We start from the raw sequence: 16070 nt of genomic DNA on the forward strand, positions 1-16070 counted from the left end.
AAGAGTCGGCAAAACCTCGTACGCCTACCTACCTTGCGGTTAAATTGGACGAGATAAAACTGTTGGTGGTGTAGCAGATACCGTACTCGGTGAGTGTTTGATGGGTGCGTAAGAACTCCAGGTTGCTTTGCGTCCGAACGCGCAGTTCCGTATCGTCCAGGCGGGTCAGATCGCGGGTAAGATTGTATATAATCTTCATGTAGTTTTCCGGCTGGATCTGAAGTACGTCCAGCAGGGTCTGTGACAAGCGAAGTAAAACAGGTTACTTTTCCATTACAGTAGGCGAGTGATTGGTTTGTGAGAAAAAGGGAACCGCTAACGTCCACATTGTCACTGTGCTTGATGTTCTCAAAGTTGATAAAGGTCGAATTGGCCAACGATTCCAGAAAGTCGAACAGCTCGGCTTGATCTTCCTCTTTAGTGATGCCATTTTTGCTGAAAAATTGTATTTTACACTTATGCTAAAGGTCACACTAGCTAGGAGAAAGATCCACATTAAATCTAACCTGCAATAGTTCAGTAAATATGGTCGATAAATACGTTTTAGCGGACAAATAGTAAGACTCGGCATAGAAGTGTTCCAGTAGTAGTGATCCTTTTCAATCGCAACGACCGTACTCTTGCTCTGATAACGCTCCCAGGATACGAAGCTCAGCACGACGGAGAAATAAATAGACACGACAATCAGCACTAACCAGAAGAGTCTGTAAGATCCCCCCGATAAAAAAAGTGAAAAATGAACTTGCAAGTTACGTGCCGACCTTTCCGTTACCTTTCCAGAATATGTAGCAACGGTTTACCCAAATAGGCCAACCCATGCACTGCACCTTGCTCGAGAAAGATTAACACAAACGTGCTGATTGATTTGAACAGTCTCAGCAACCAACCGACTGGACCATTCGAATCCGCTTGTCCGATGAACTTTTCCGCCCGTTTTCTACCACTCCGGGCAGATGCGTTTGATTTATGATGGTTCATTGTCTATTTCAGCACTCTCTCTGTTCGTTGAAAGGCAATAGATAAAACTGACTGGCATTAGAATCGTGCACTATTGATACCAGGTGGTTGCATTTTGAGTGGTAATAAAAATAGACGATTGCACATGCACACGTTTGCTATTGCTTTTAAAACGATGCCGCAATTTAGCATCCAGCAACAAGTCCGGTACGTGTTAGGTGCTAAGTGCAGCCGTTACTTATTCATTTACACTTGAAACTGCCAGTATTACCTGTATGATAAGCAGGCAATAAGGAAGGATGATAGATAAAAGAGCGTTATTTATGGCGTTTGTGTTTTAATTTGAAACGCTTATCATATTTTAGTATGCTGTAGCTTTGTAAATATTTCAAAACATTCGATAGTAACAATGATGCAATTGAGCAATATAGTAACAGTTATACAATTGAGACAAAAAAAATCATCTTAATCATATAATCGCACTCAGTTTAACTTACTTGAGGGTTTTTTAAAATTTTGTTTCCACGTGTTTGTTTTTGAAATTTCATGGAGGCGCCCAGTCGTTGACGATTATTTGATTGTAACATGTTATTTATTTTTTAATATTACTCTACCAGATATATAGTGGAAATAATACGTGTATAGATGTGATGCAGATTTCGTTGTCACATGCTGTAGTTCGTGATTAATGTTTACCTACGGCTAAGTGATGATCCATGTAGAACAATCGATTCATGTTTGATACGTGATTTTACGCCAACATGCCAACATATGGCTCGTTATTGCTTCGTTTCTTTTTTCAGTAACAACTGTTGATCGATAGGACAGCAATTTTAAAGGATTAAAATACTTTTATTCAACACATCATCTGAAACACTTCACACATACATACACACAAAGACACGCGAGTATTTCTCCCCTTGCTCTACTTCATCCAGCTCCAGCTTGGTGGAGTTAATAATTAGTACCCCTCCCCAAACAAGAAAGAACATGCCCGTCGGCAATGCAATGTGACTAAACTAAAAGCTGAACGAGTCACTCGGGTGTGGGCCTGCCTATTCCGAATCATCAACCGGTTGCTTCGGTCGCTTGGACGGACGTCGGCGGGAAACCTTCGACGGGCTGTTGGCAGGCTTCGGCTTGGGTGTCGGTGGATTTTCCAGCTCCTCTAGCTGCTTGTCGGTAAGACGATCCTTATACCAGTCGGCGCTGGAGACAGAGAAGCAGAGAGAAATATATAAGTAGTTGAATATTTATGACAATGTACTGCATTTACTTATACTAAAGCAAACTTCATCTTACCAATCTGGCACCTTTCGGGCCCACTCGCAGTGCTTGGCCACATCGTCGAACGCCTGTCCGAGTTTGCACCCGTTGCGGCGCGGTGTTTCACCGTTGATGCACACGTAGAAGAACTGACAGTCGTCCGGATCGGCATAGCGAGGATGCGTAGCTCCCTCGGTTTCGTTCACTTTCGGGCAGGTAAACTTGAACACGTCCTCCGACGAGCAGCCCTTCTTCTGGGCCTCGTCCGGCCAGGTGCAGATGCCGGTGCGCGGATTAAACACCAATCCTTCCGGGCAGGTGATCATGTTGAACATACCGTCCACGCAGTAGTAGAACTTATCGCACGCACCAGTCTCGCTGGCAAAGTAACCGTTCTGGCGGGGGCAGTGCAGGGATGCTATGGGTGTTTCTGTAACATTTGATAAAGAGGCATCGATTAGTCAAGTTTTGTTTTTTATTTCTTCAAACATCTTCTAAATTACAGAGATCTTTTTGCTGATGGTATGCACATTTTTTAATCTACATTGTTGCTAATTTATATCAGTTTAGTAGAGAAAATACTAAGAATGGTTAAAATATACAGTGGAACCCTTCATAACCAGTACCGTCTACAACCAGTTTTTCACTTAACGAGCAAATGCTCTACACATACCCCTCTTAATGAGTAAAATCTCACATAACGAGCAATTTTTGTTTCCCGTTAGGAAATCGTGATCATTCCTAGTGTTTCAATACTAAGAATCGGTAAATTTCAAGCTATTTCCAAAAGGGGTAGTGTTTAAGTGTGGAGGAAAAGTGGAAGGGAGGTAACACAATAACGCCCACTACCAGTCCAAAACTCACGAAGTCATACAAAAAAGCCGGGGAGGGCCGTGGGCGCGTCCACTGCATGTCCAGAACTCTTTTAAGCTCAGGTAGCGGAGCTGAGAGTTTTGCTGCGCATATGGACAGGTGGAGTGTGTGAGATAGTGTCTTAGTTTAATTGCTACTCGTAAAACTGAAAAAATGGATGTCTCTGATCTGTTTTTATCCTGGGTGAAGTCATATCTCTCGAACCGTACATGCCAAGTGGGAATTGAATCACAATGCTCATACACGTTTACCAGCACGCCTGGGGTTCCAAAGAGTAGCAATCTTGGACCTCTGCTATTCCTGATTTACATCGATGACCTGCGAAGCATACTGCCCGTGGGATCATATCTTGCTTATGCCGATGATCTGATTTTTTTTACTGTAGTCAGCGCCTGCATGAAATGCTTGACCTATTTGGAGATTGGTATAGCCGGTCTCGTAGTACAGTCGTCAACTCGTGCGACTTAACAACATGCCCGTCATGGGTTCAATCTCCAAATGGACCGTGCCGCCATACGTAGGACTGACTATCCTGCTATGGGGGGAAATCAATAAGTCACTGAAAGCCAAACCCACAAGTGGTGCAGGCAGGCCTTGACCGACAACGGTTGTTGAGCCAAAGAAGAAGATAGCCGAAACCGATTAAAGCTATGTCCAGTTAAATTCCAGACTATATCCTTCACTATAGCACATCACCCGATCAGACACAATTATGTTATCTCTAATCTTGAAAGTGTTATCTCCAGGGATAACCAGGCATTAGGACATATAATGAAAATGTGTAAAGAGTTTCATGATCCTATGTGCCTAAAAGTCGTATACTACGATTTCGTTTGGGGTCCCTCCTAGAATATTGTTGTGTAGTATAGTGACCCTTAGCAGCCCGCTCAATCAATCGCCTGAAAAGTATTGAACGCAAGTTTACCAATGCCGTCGAACCTCCTCACTATCAACGGAGCCCATTGCTTGGTTTGGAGTCGCTTAATGGCAGGAGAAAAAACATGCAGCGTGTATTCGCATTTTGACTGTTAAAAGGTGGTATTGATTCCCCTGCGCTCCTTGCTGCCGTGCATTTTCACCATCTAGGATAGTTAGGACCAATTTTTATTTTTGCCCCGAGCCAACGAGGACTATATACTGACAAAGCAGCCCTTTCGATTTTAATATTTCTACGCCAGTGTTTAAAAATCGTTTTCGTCTGCGTTTCCATTCTAGTAGTTTTTAAGTATTTGTTAAGCTATTTGTGTAGACCTGCGGAGGTCAGACAATGTATCATAATAAATTAAATTAACTTAAATGAAATTAAATTTAAATCTTCATATTTGACAATATTGGAAGCTCTCATCGGCTTAGGTCGTGGAAGTAGACAGGACGTAGGTTTTAGTGTGTAGTGTACCTTTCTAAGAAGCGTGTGGTGCACAAGGGTGAGGTGTCTTCTTGAACGCATTCTTGATCTACTTGCTCGTGAAGGCGAGAACTGTGATACTAAGAATTGACATTACTGTTGCCACTTGGAGGTGTTCCGTATGGTTGTGATGCATATAATTTCTATAATCCTGCACATTCGTTGACCTGGAACCAATTATTTCACTTTTCATACAAATTGTATGAAAAAGTGCCTCTCGCATAACGAGTGAATCAATTGGGACGGATTAAACTCTTTATGAAGGGTTCCACTGTATTATAGATTTCTGGCTACTTTTGTCTACATTTTTGACAGTTAGTTTAAGTATACATCAATATCTTGCATAAATTAACTCTTTTTTACACTTTTAATCATACAATCAACACAGTTTCTGGGCTCTTTGTGCCAAGAAACTGCATATTAACTACTTGCTCTTGTTATGCCATATTTCAAGAAAGTGTGCCAAATGTCTTACATTAATCATGATTCTTGCTGTTTCAAACTAAGTAGCTTTAATGGTTGAAATAAGCTCTGAATAGAATAATTGGACGAATGGAAAATTCGCATTATTGTCCATGAAGTACAGTTTTTCCATTTTCTGGTGTCACGATTCCAGACTTTATAAATTCCAATTCTACCAACAAGTGATCTCTTTCATTCCAAATTGACACTTTTTCCCTTTCCCTTTTACTACTCACGGAGCTTCGGGCGTTTGCTGCAGTCAATGTTGAAGGGCAGATCGCACTTCTCCTGATCGGAGTCGTAATCGTTGAACACCATACCGTCCGGGCACAGTTTCTCCGTAATCTGTCCATCGCGGCACTGGTAGTACTTGTCACACTGTTCCGCATCTGCAAAGTATCCGTTCGGCTCGGGACAGTTCTCCGACAGCTCCGGATCAATCTCGTCCGAGGCGGACGCCTGTACCGGGCCCTGCTGACGCACTGGGCTGCGGACTGGTGCGTCGGACGCGGCAGGCTCACGGTTGCGTACCGCGGGGCCACTGCCCGGTGTTCGCCGGTTTAGCTCATACTGCCTTCGGAGCTGCGTCTGGGCAGTGGAGAGTCCTGCAAGAACGAGAAGAACATTAAAAATTATCTTAATATAATGTAAAATTTGAAAAAAAAAAATGTCCGTAAGTTTCACAGTCGTACATCTTAATTTAGTCCCATCGCAACACGAAAGATGCACTATCGATCGCTGTCCCCTTCGATTAGAGCTGGCCATAAATTATGCATGTTTTATCCCCGTCCGGCGATGCAGTCAAGTTTGCAAAACGAAGCCATCACTCAATGCCACCTGGACGGGGGGTGCTGCAAGTACTGCTAAAAATATGATCCCGCCCTGCTACTGATCAACGATCGGTGCTCCAGAGTTGGCCGTACTCCAGCGCGACCCGTCTAGAGCAGTGGATGCAACGTGTTGACAGGAACGTGTTGCAGCGGGGTGAATAATGAAACGATGTTTACCCCGCTTTTCCGTTTTTGCTGCCGCCGCTGCTGCTGCTTACAAAATTTCACTTTCAATTAGTAGCAAAACCGTCGGCAATGCAATGCGAAAGAGCACACAAGGGCGGGTGGGTGGGTACGGTAAACGATTTTCACATGCCTGCTAAACTTAGCGGCAAGCGACCGTCGTGGTACCGCCCGAAGGGCCTCTGCCACTGTGTGCCCGTTCTGGACGTTGGCAAAAATAAATATCAAGGTCTTGGAGGAGGCAGCGGCAGCGATGTGTTCCGACGGTTTTTTTGTGTTCCAACGGTAGCCAACGGTGCTGGTTTGCAATTATGTGCTGACCGTGCTCGGAAGTGGTTCGAAAAACGCGTGCATGCGGAGTGCACTGCCTTCGTGTGTCCGTCTGTCTTTGGGAACGAAAAGAGGTAATAGTGCACTGTTTAAAGTGTTTTAAATTTTTTCAAGTGATTCAAATGTGTTTGGTGAAGGTTTTAAAAATTATTACTTTTTCATTTAACAGCTTTGGGCTTTAAAATAAAGTTTGTCTAGCTTTAATGAGCGTTTTACGTACTTGTTGCATTGCACAAGACCATTAAAATCATTCTCTTATAATGATTGCCCGTTAAAATTCCTACAAAAAAGAACAGTTTTTTTACAGCCTATTGTTTGGACGCTTTTTAAAACATCGTATGGAGCGTGATGAATTGTTGTAGCCTTCTGTTGACTTTTTTTTATGCGCACTACGAATGCACCGTGAAAAATGCAGCTAATTAGAATTCCTGTTTGGCGCGCGCGTCTCTCTGTGTGTGTCTGTCCGTGTGTAGCTGTGTTTTGTCGTCTCGTTTTTCACTCTTCACAATGAGCGTTGTCTCGCCAAACAAAAATCGATAAAACGTGAAGTAAAGAAGGAGAAAGAACGGGAAGGTTAACCAGTTCGTTGATGGACCGGTGATGCGAGATGAGTTGTCTTCCTTGAATGACGAGCGATGCATCATTTTTTTTTTGTTGTCAACATTTTATCATCCAGGGAACATCAGCCACTGTCCTTCTTCTCCTCCGTTCGCCCCAATAATTGACCTCAATCGCTGCATTGAGCAACAGTAGCCCTGTGTGTTTTTTTTTATTTTAATGTTACAATGCGTTGACCATGATCTTTAGATCAATTTGCAATTCTTGAGCTGATACAAAGTGCCTTGCATGTTAATCTTTGTGAATCATGTTTTTTTTTTGTGGAGAATACGGTAGAAACCCGTGTCTGTTTAATTTACACAATTATATACACCGTTGTTGGCAGAGTTCATGTCAATTACCATTCCTATGCGTCACATGTTTGATAGCTATAAAAAAAATGTAGAAGCAAATTTCCAGGTGATAAAATTAAACGTTTCACCTTAGGAAGCTTGTGGCAGCGCGTGCACTTATCTATGTAAACGTGTTGAACACGATTGATCGGTTCAGTTGGAAGCCTTCTTTAAGCATCGATCAAGCGGAAAGGTTCTCACAGATAAAGCTCCACCCCGTAGCAGAATGTGAGGCATCTAAGAAGGCTGTTACCATCTCCCTTCTTTAAAAAAGACCAACATCGGCCCATCGCGATCAACCACGTCGCTACGAACCACTTTTTGTTTGTGACCGGTTTTCGAAACTGATCGATTCTCTACCGGTTTTGACGGGGGTTTTTTTGGGGAGGATTAGGTAGATTTATTAATATTGGGTGTTTCCAAGTTACGAGTTTTCGGCGAGTTTTCCAAAACGACGAGTTTTCGGCTTCTTTTCTAGAGTTAATCTGTATCCAACCGCAGCGTTTAGAAAAGCTTGTGCGTTCGCCTTAATGATGAGATTGCAGTATTTTACTACTGGTCGGCTTGTTTAATCAATGTCAATTCTGTCGTTCAGTACAGTTGGGTAAGCAGCTGTATCAACGGGGAAAAATAGGGAAGCGAAACCACTCTGTCTACGAGTGTGGTAACTATCCGTCTGGGAGATATTCATTTATTATGTTTTAAGCACAAACAATTCCGTCAATACATTCACGGAGCATAGGACCCAGTTCAAAGATTCGCGCTTAAATAGTGTGGAGCACGCTTTGCTATTCTCATGTTTTGCCTCGCCGGTACAAAAGCAATACCTGATGATACTGCTGTCGAATGCATCTGCCTCCGAGCACTCGATGCCAATTTTATTCGAATTTAATCAGCCCAAAAATAGATTTGATTGCCAAGGGTGAGATGGGTTGATGTTACGGGCGCGATTTGCGCGGGCAATGATGGTCACGAGCGAAGAAAAAAATGAGAGCGAGAAAAAAGGAAGGGGACACGCTGTTTGATCAGTGAAATGAGCGCAGAGGGCGAATAGTTGTGCGCTCACGTGTGTGAGAATCTATGAAAGCAAACAAATCACAAAATGCGGTACCTAAAAGAGCGTGTACGTGTGAAGTGACAGGCAATAGACGCAGAGGAAGGCCTACAAGCGTCGATCGTTTATCGGTGACAGTGACCTTGTGATTAGCAGCCACGCGTGTCGCTATATATTGAATAAATAACGCATTAAAAACCAGAATCAGCAATCCTCTATCTTTTGTGTGTGTGTGTGTGTGTGTGTGTGTGTGTGTGTGTGTGTGTGTGTGTGTGTGTGTGTGTGTGTGTGTGTGTGTGTGTGTGTGTGTGTGGCTCCAATAACGTCACAGTGGCGAAACTATTCTAGGAATTTACCCGCGAAACATCGTCGAATGGAATGGTTGCGTACGCAAGCAAGTTTATTACTCCCGGGCGGCAGTGGTGTTTCAAAATTCAGCTATTGCTTGCAGGTATACCGGTTTAGAGACGTTCTAGCTTATTGCTGGTATTGAGAGGATTTTTTTTAATGTTATTAAAAAAACCCGTCACCAAGCAATACGGTAAAGTCGTCCTGCTTAGTCAGAGTCAAAAAAACCCGTCACTTTCTTGCCTAAAAAAGTCCTTTGTTAGATCCGATTTGAAAGGATCTTTGGAACATCGAGGGGGCACATTAACACAGGACACCCGTTGCGGAACACCGTTGGGTATATGACGCTGGAACTAAAGATTTCTTTTGTGCGACACATTTTGTGGAGTACATGTGACACATTAAAAGCATTAGCCGCAGGGGTTTGTAGCGCAAAAAGTACCGGTGTCCCTGAAATGGGATTCCGGGGTTTCTTTGTTTCCCTTTGGCATGGAACGGGAATAAAATGGAGTACCTCAGTTCAATTATCGGCGCAATACTTGATTGCAGAAATAAATGCAAGGATATGGAATGAATGGTTTGTTGCTTCAAGTACCATCTGGCAGAGTGGTGAATGGTGGCGACGTCCCGAGCTTGGCACACGCGCAGCCTTGTTCCCTTTGATCGGTCGATTAGAAACTGGGGTTGTAAAACGATACGCAAATATTGGTTCCAGGTAAAATAGGGGGAAAATCAACAATTGGATCCGTTCACTCCAGTATACCCCTTTTTAATGAGGTTAGAAGAGAGAGAATCGTATCAGGTTCGTATGAAAAATAAATCTTTGAATGATTATACGAATTAACACATATAAGAATTTTAGGGTTTTCCAGGAGTTCTCATAGCTGTGGGACACTTTATTGACTCTTTCTTGCGTGAAATGAACTAAATATAACGGGTAGAGGACTTTATAGCACTCTTATTGAATGTTTTTGGAAGTCCAATAGGAATTTCCTCACAGCCTGTCGGAAAAGGTTGCCATAGAGTCCAATTTCCATCATATGAAGTTCACTTCACATATGGAAGAGTTAACGAAGTGTCCCACAACTATGCGAATCACTGGAAAATCCTGTATTGGCGTTGTAGTTTCCTCATGAAAAAATGCTGATAATTGCCTCTTGTTTAACATTATAAACTATGAAAATGTCATGGGACGGTTAAGTGTTGTTTTTGAAGCAAACGCATTTTGCACCCCTAAGCATAGCAACAGCAATCTCCACCTGTTTCTCTCACCAGAACATAAAAACGGCAGGAGAGCAAAACTCTCTCGCTGCTACTGAAACAACAACAAAACCTTCAAACTCACGTTGTGCGAGATCGAATACGTGATGAGCGAGAAAGAGAGAGATAGAGAAAGAGAGAGTGCTTCCGTTGCTCACCGTTGCTGGGTGCTAGTTAGTAGTAATCAGTCGGTTTTTTGGTCGACTTTTCGGATATGACCGACCCGTTTGTTTGATGCGTACCGCGTGGACCGCACGCCGCAAGGATCGACCGAATGTCGACAGAGCAGTGTTGCGTATGGGCGCGTGTGTGCTTCTACGCATACATTTACGCACCATCTAGCCCACCAGCCAGCCAGCCCGCAACCATGTGCGATGATGTGCATTGAGACGGCCATTTGAGGGGTGGATGTAACGGGCTCCGGGGTTGGCCCGAAGGGTAGGCAGTGGGGGTCGCGTTTCGAGCTCGAACAGAGAGCCGAGAAGACGATGCCCGTGAAACACGGCGGCGGACGACATCTTCGGTGCTTCGCGCGCGCTTTGTCAGATACGAACGTTGCGCCGTGCTGGTCGTGTGTGCTCTTGCTTGGCTGCGTTCCGCTGCGTCGTGTCACTTTGATGCTGTGAGTGTGTTTTTCTTCGCTTTTGCTTGGCGTTATCTCCCTCACTCTTTGGGGCTGGTTTTACGTTCAGTCCAGTTGTATCAGTGAATAGAAAGTCCGAAGACCAATTAGCGGGCGTTTAGAAGGTAATCCGTGGTGTGTGTGTGTATGTGGCGGGTTGCGATTATAAGTGTTGGAAGATTTCAATACGGTTTCTAATGCTTTGTGCGGCTGTTATCCTTTTATGAGCGTCTTGTGTGTGACTGTGTGTGTATGTATCGCATAAAAGAGAGGCTCATCTTTACCAGTAACAAACTGGGCAAACGTGTCTGTGCGAGTGTGTGATAAGAGGCTTTAGAAGGATTCCGTCCTTCGGTAGAGGGTGGAATTGTCGCGAGGGAAGAAACAACAGAGCAGCTCATTAGTACGATTTGTTGACACAGGAAAGTGTTTCCACTTCCACCCCCTTTGGTTGTGCCCTTTCCACGTTGTCGATGCCTTTCCCCTATGCTTTGGTGTGTCGGTGAGTGTGTGTGTGAACCTCTCCCACTCTTAGTGCATTACGCGAGGCCATCGACACCGCCGGAGATATCTGCCCTGCCATAAAACTTCTAATAATGCAACGTTTCAGTAAAGCTCTCTGGCGGCCGGATCTAATGGTCCGTAAATTAACGGACCATCGGCCCACAACGACGTGCCCAAGTACAACGCGAGCCGATCTAATGTACGCGTGCACGATCTAATCAGCACTGTCCCTTGATGATGGTGTGACAAGATTACAATAGCGTAACAAAAGGAAATCACGGCGGAAATCAACCAGCGCTGACGGTCATCGCCGACCCGGCCTGTTTAGCGCACTCCTGGAGAGGGGAAAGCTGGGCAAGCTGCCTGCCCGAATTAACAGCCTGTCAATGCATATATACTAGCGCCTGTGATGGTTGTGATAATAACACTGAAGTGTGATAGAAGAGAGTAATGCTGACTTAGTGTTTGTGTGTGTGTGTGTTGTGTTGTGTATATAACGGCACGAAACGAATGTGACCGGCACCGGGTGTATGGTTTTTGCCGCCACCATATTAAGCATAAGTGGGATCAGCCTGACAGTGTTATTGTTCGGTCGTTTATAGTTTAATGTACAGGGGGGAAACGTGTCTGTTGGGTGATTGATGCCTTAGGATGGGTGGACACGCGGTCCAGAGTGCTACTTGATGTACGGACTTTACAACACACAAAAACAGCGACCCTGCTGCGAACGTTCCACCACTATGTGTAAAGATTCTGTTTCTTATTGGACGCAATCTCGCCGGAACTAGCGTCTTTTGCCTCGCACGGCTGGAGGGTTCTTATCCTTTAATGGGACAATGGTGTATACATGTTACTGACTACCGTGTGGCACACGATTGTTGGCGAGGATGCCGTTGAGTACGATGATGATGATGATGACGAAGATGATGATGATGGTGAGATTCTGATGAGCTATTGCGCATGAGCGTACCTTTCGGATGAAAACGAGAGTGGCACTTTGTCATCTGCCTTGACCGACGGTCGACGGTCGTCCTCGTTTTGCAGTCGTGTGGTAGTTTTGCCTTTGCTAAAAGAGCTAGTCTTTCCCAAATCTTGTGACATCCTGTATCGGAGCAAAGGATACTACCCAGTCCGACCACGGGGTCGAGTTCTGCCCTGTGCATTAACGTTGGCTTTGCAAGGCATCAGAAACCTCGCTGTACTTTCGTAGTGCGTTACAAAGTAACTTAGTGCCTGCACCATCACATACACGCTTCACAACATCAGAAAGTAGCTACATATGTGTGTATGTGCGCCAGTGTGTTAGTGTAGGATGACTTCCTGTGTTGCGAGTGTGAGTGAGTTGAGGTGACGCATACCCACGCCGACGTTAGTATCGAGCAATAGGGAGGAGGAAAATAAAGGCTCGTCTCGGCGGGTTTTGATGTAAAATTCAACAGGTTGAATTGGTTTCGAGCCTCCAAACATTGAAGGGCTGAAGTGTGTCAGAGAGAGCGAGATAGTGAGCAAGAGAAAAGAGCGTGTGTGTGTGCTTTAATATTTACTGATTGATGTGTTTGTTGTTTCGTAGAGGGGCAATCAACTGCACTGCATGTTTTCATCCTGAAACGTCCTTGAAAAGGAAGTACGAAACGCAGGTGCAGACATGTTTTATTTGAAACAAAATTGAATCCCCCCAAACAAGGGACTGAATCCACCGTTCTCTCCACCAAGTGTTGTAGACCGCTGACTGCAGTGAGTTAGGATAGGTCGTTAAATATTAATGCGCACCGTGGCAACGTTCATTCCCAAGGATAGTTGTGTGCGACAATCGATTAAATGCGCACAGGAATCGGAGGAGGAGCAGGAGTTTTCCTCCTCGGCAGGGCGTTCGGTAGGAATGGAGTGTTCTTTCCAATTTCCGCTGTGTTCCACTGACCTAGTGATACAGTTCTGTCCGCATATCCGATTGGGCGAAATACAGACAGCGACAGGCGCTGTCTTCCCTTTCCGACAGGCGTCTTGCGCTCGAAGCGGAAAATGGCAGGAAAATGGATTGGAAGGAAATTGGGCTACACAGTTTTTTTTAACGAGTTTTACAGGCTTTGTTCTGCCTTTACACGCCCTTCGTATACTCCATTCATGAAAGACAAGAACACGAACGAAATGAAGATTGAATTAAGTCTCTTCTTGTTTTTTGCTGTCGTCAACTACAGCTCAATGGCGCTTGGAAAGCAGCAAACACAGTAGCCACCATTGTAATCGATACGTTGATCTACCCCAAGACAACGAGCCAGAGAAGGCAACAGGTTGAACACGGGAGCTTTCGTACTAGGGAAGGGAGTGGACTCTATTTTTAGGAGGGACAGAGAAGTAACCCTGACATTAAGGGTGATAATTAATGATATTAGTGTTCCGTGAAGCTGTTTCCAACTATTTTCCAACGTTTGCTAATACGTTACGGTTACTATTTTTGTCTCTCCTTTATACAGATTGTCCCGCCACTGACTAACGTTGCGACAGGTTTGGTTTGAATATTGAAGTATTGCTCCAGAAAGCGCTGCCAACTGTTACCCCGAATATTCCATCACTATCACAGCAGCGGCGTAACGGGCACCTTCAGATCTCCACTACCAGCACGGGAGCAGCGGGCAGACCACGCGGTGGCGGTGTGCGCGTACGAAAGTTTAATCAGCTGTCGTGCCGCGTGAAGCGGCGTGAAGCCATGCTATTTTGTTCGCTCCACTTGCCCACAGTGTACTACGGAACAGTGGGACGCTACACTTCCTCGACGGCGCTGCCGGGCTCAAAGCGGGCGATGAAGCGGGCGGTGGCAAAGCAGTGAAGATGATACCGACCAGGCGATACAGGCGCCAGCAGCAGCAGCAACAGCAGCAGCAGCATATCGATAACCTGCTCTCCGTACCAATCGTGACGTGAGTGCTCAGAATTTGGTACGATCGAGTGAAAAGTGTCTAAAAAGTGCGTGTGTGAGTGTGCGTGTGTGATCAACGGGGGGCTGGTGTGGCACTGTACGGTAGGGGAAGCCAGTGAGGAGCGTGCATCCAGTTCGTACAGCACGTGCTGCTGCGTTTGTGCATTGTGCGCGAGTGTGATATGAGAGTGGTCGGCGGCACAGATTCTGAGCGCATGGGAGAGTGATTGTTTGCGCTGTGAGTGAGTGCGCTGAGTGAGAGCGTGTGATTTGCCGAGCTTGCGAGGTGAGCTAGGAGGGAACGGTTCTGCTCGCAGCAGTAGCAAGCGCGCGCGTCAGTCGCGTTTCGAAAGTGACCCTAGCCGGAAGTGTCCGCCCCGCACGACGAGCAACGGAGGCGATGGCAGCCCTTAAGGAGCTCCATCTGCCGGCGCGCAACGGTGGCGACAAAACAGCGACAGTGCCGATCGATCCGGCCAATGGGTACCTGCTAAGGACAGACGTCGAGGAGGGCGGCACGGTGGTCGGTGGTACCGGGGGTGGCGGGTCAGGTGGGCCGCTCGGTGCAGGTGATATTGAAGCTTCCGGACCGCTACTGCTGCGGCCGACCGATCGGGGGTCGGCAGCACCGGTCCCGGTGGTAGTGAACTTCGGTGGGCCCGGTATGGCCACCAAAACGAGCACGCTCGCTGCCGTTGACCGGCAGGGAAGTCGTGGCAGTGGCAGTGGTGGTGGCAATGGAAAGAATCCGCGTAGCATAACGCCCGGGCGGGGCTTGGTAGGGGCGCGCCTGTCGGCCGCCTTTGCCCGCCCGACCGTGCTCGGCGGGACGATGCTGCTGGTGGGCATCGCAGTAGGCATCCTGCTGGTGTACCTGGTCGGGCGCTACCGGCAGCTGGATGGGAAATCCGGTTGCAGTGCGGATCCGTTCGCCCCGGGCTGCCCGGACGAGACGGACGAGTCCCGGAGGAGCAGTAACATTTGCCTGACGGACGAGTGTGTTAGGACAGGTGAGTGTTGCTGCGGGGTGTGGGAAGCGGAGCACGTTTTGTGATGGACGGGAAGATAAATTAAGGTCACGGCACGGGGACGAACAGTGCATCGTGTGCAGCTGCATGGTGTAACTGATGCGTCACGCCGGTGGCTGAGGGTTTGCAGTTTGTGCCCGGATGTGCCGTGGAACAAGTCATTAATCACATCCCGCCGTACACGGTTGGCGCTAGAGATGTGCTTCCTGCAAGCCACTGCAAGGTTCAGGCTCGGGTACACTCGGGCACACCTAGTTTGCCAACGCCGCCTGCTTCCAGCGAGCCGATGGTTCGCTGGAAGATGTTGCAATAAGCAAGCGGCAGAGTGGAAAATTAGTTGCATAATTGAATCGTTTGCTGATGGAATTAGTAGGTCCTGCTGATACTGGTGCCCGGGTTCGTCCTAGATGACGACCCCCCGGACAGTGTTGATGGGCAGATGCTTGCACGATGAGAAATTGTAATTTTTGTCGTCCTTTTCAGCACAGGGAGTGCACTTCCCCGGGGCCCGGACCGAGATGAGCTTAGAGATCATCATTTTTCATGCATCTTTTATGTCGCGCATCTTCGTTGCAGCTTCCTCCCTGCTCGCCGCGATGGACAGGACGGCAGACCCCTGCAAGGACTTTTTCCAGTTCGCGTGCGGTACGTGGAACAAGATGCACGTGATACCGGAGGATCGCAGCTCTATCAGCACGTTTGAGGTGGGGATTACTGGTCGCTTGCCGCTTTTGCCATTACACTGCATGATTGATGATGCGGGCGGTATTACTTGGAGTACTTTTTCACTCACCCTTTTCTCGTTACACGCCCGCTACACGCTGCGGGGTTTTTGTCTCGTTGCGATCCGCCTCCCCCGACCACCCAAAAGGTGCTTGCAGATCAGCAGCAGGCGATACTGAAGGGCGTCTTGGAGGAACCGGTCAACAAGGAGGACAACCGGGCGACCAAGAAAGCGAAAGCGTTCTACAAGAGCTGCATGAACTTGGGTAAGGTTTGGTGCTGTTTTGAGTGTAGGCGATCTCGCACATTCTCATACCCGGATTTTTTTATCTACCCTTCCACAAAAAAACAGAGCAAATTC

At 46.5% G+C, this 16070-nt stretch overlaps 4 protein-coding genes across 8 annotated transcripts in view; 1 reads left to right on the forward strand and 3 right to left on the reverse strand.

The window, feature by feature from the left end:
* The window catches only part of LOC121596661 (dnaJ homolog subfamily C member 28), a 9246-nt gene extending 9009 nt beyond the window's left edge, over positions 1–237 (reverse strand). Inside the window, exon 1 of the mRNA XM_041921795.1 lies at positions 33–237. Within this exon, the coding sequence (XP_041777729.1) occupies positions 33–199 (167 nt within the window). The 5' untranslated portion in view covers positions 200–237. The remainder of the gene's footprint in view (positions 1–32) is intronic.
* LOC121596658 (neprilysin-1) overlaps positions 1–16070 on the forward strand; it is a 19797-nt gene that overhangs the window by 1363 nt on the left and 2364 nt on the right. Inside the window, exons 1-5 of one of the 5 annotated variants that reach the window (XM_041921790.1) lie at positions 6291–6380; positions 13516–14968; positions 15563–15690; positions 15858–15975; positions 16062–16070. The exon at positions 16062–16070 is cut by the window's right edge and continues 197 nt beyond it. In XM_041921790.1, the coding sequence (XP_041777724.1) occupies positions 14359–14968; positions 15563–15690; positions 15858–15975; positions 16062–16070 (865 nt within the window). In that variant the 5' untranslated portion in view covers positions 6291–6380; positions 13516–14358. Of the gene's footprint in view, positions 1–6290; positions 6381–10373; positions 10666–12289; positions 12378–13515; positions 14969–15562; positions 15691–15857; positions 15976–16061 lie in introns of those variants that run through there. The other 4 variants (XM_041921787.1, XM_041921788.1, XM_041921789.1 and 1 more) reach the window with 4 other exon arrangements.
* Positions 279–978, reverse strand: LOC121595674 (the record flags this gene model as incomplete). Its single annotated transcript, XM_041919819.1, has 3 exons — positions 773–978; positions 507–704; positions 279–435 (listed from the first exon to the last, which is right to left on the reverse strand). Coding segments are annotated over exons 1-3 (561 nt in total), but the record flags the coding sequence as incomplete, so codon positions are not given.
* Positions 1789–16070, reverse strand: part of LOC121596664 (protein obstructor-E) — a 19700-nt gene continuing 5418 nt past the window's right edge. The window contains exons 2-4 of the mRNA XM_041921800.1: positions 5200–5568; positions 2260–2653; positions 1789–2166 (exon numbers count right to left, since the gene is read on the reverse strand). Coding sequence (XP_041777734.1) covers positions 2013–2166; positions 2260–2653; positions 5200–5568 — 917 coding nt within the window. The 3' untranslated portion in view covers positions 1789–2012. The remainder of the gene's footprint in view (positions 2167–2259; positions 2654–5199; positions 5569–16070) is intronic.

The sequence above is a fragment of the Anopheles merus genome, chromosome 3R, assembly GCF_017562075.2.
Source record: "Anopheles merus strain MAF chromosome 3R, AmerM5.1, whole genome shotgun sequence".
NCBI classification, from domain to species: Eukaryota; Metazoa; Arthropoda; class Insecta; order Diptera; family Culicidae; genus Anopheles; species Anopheles merus.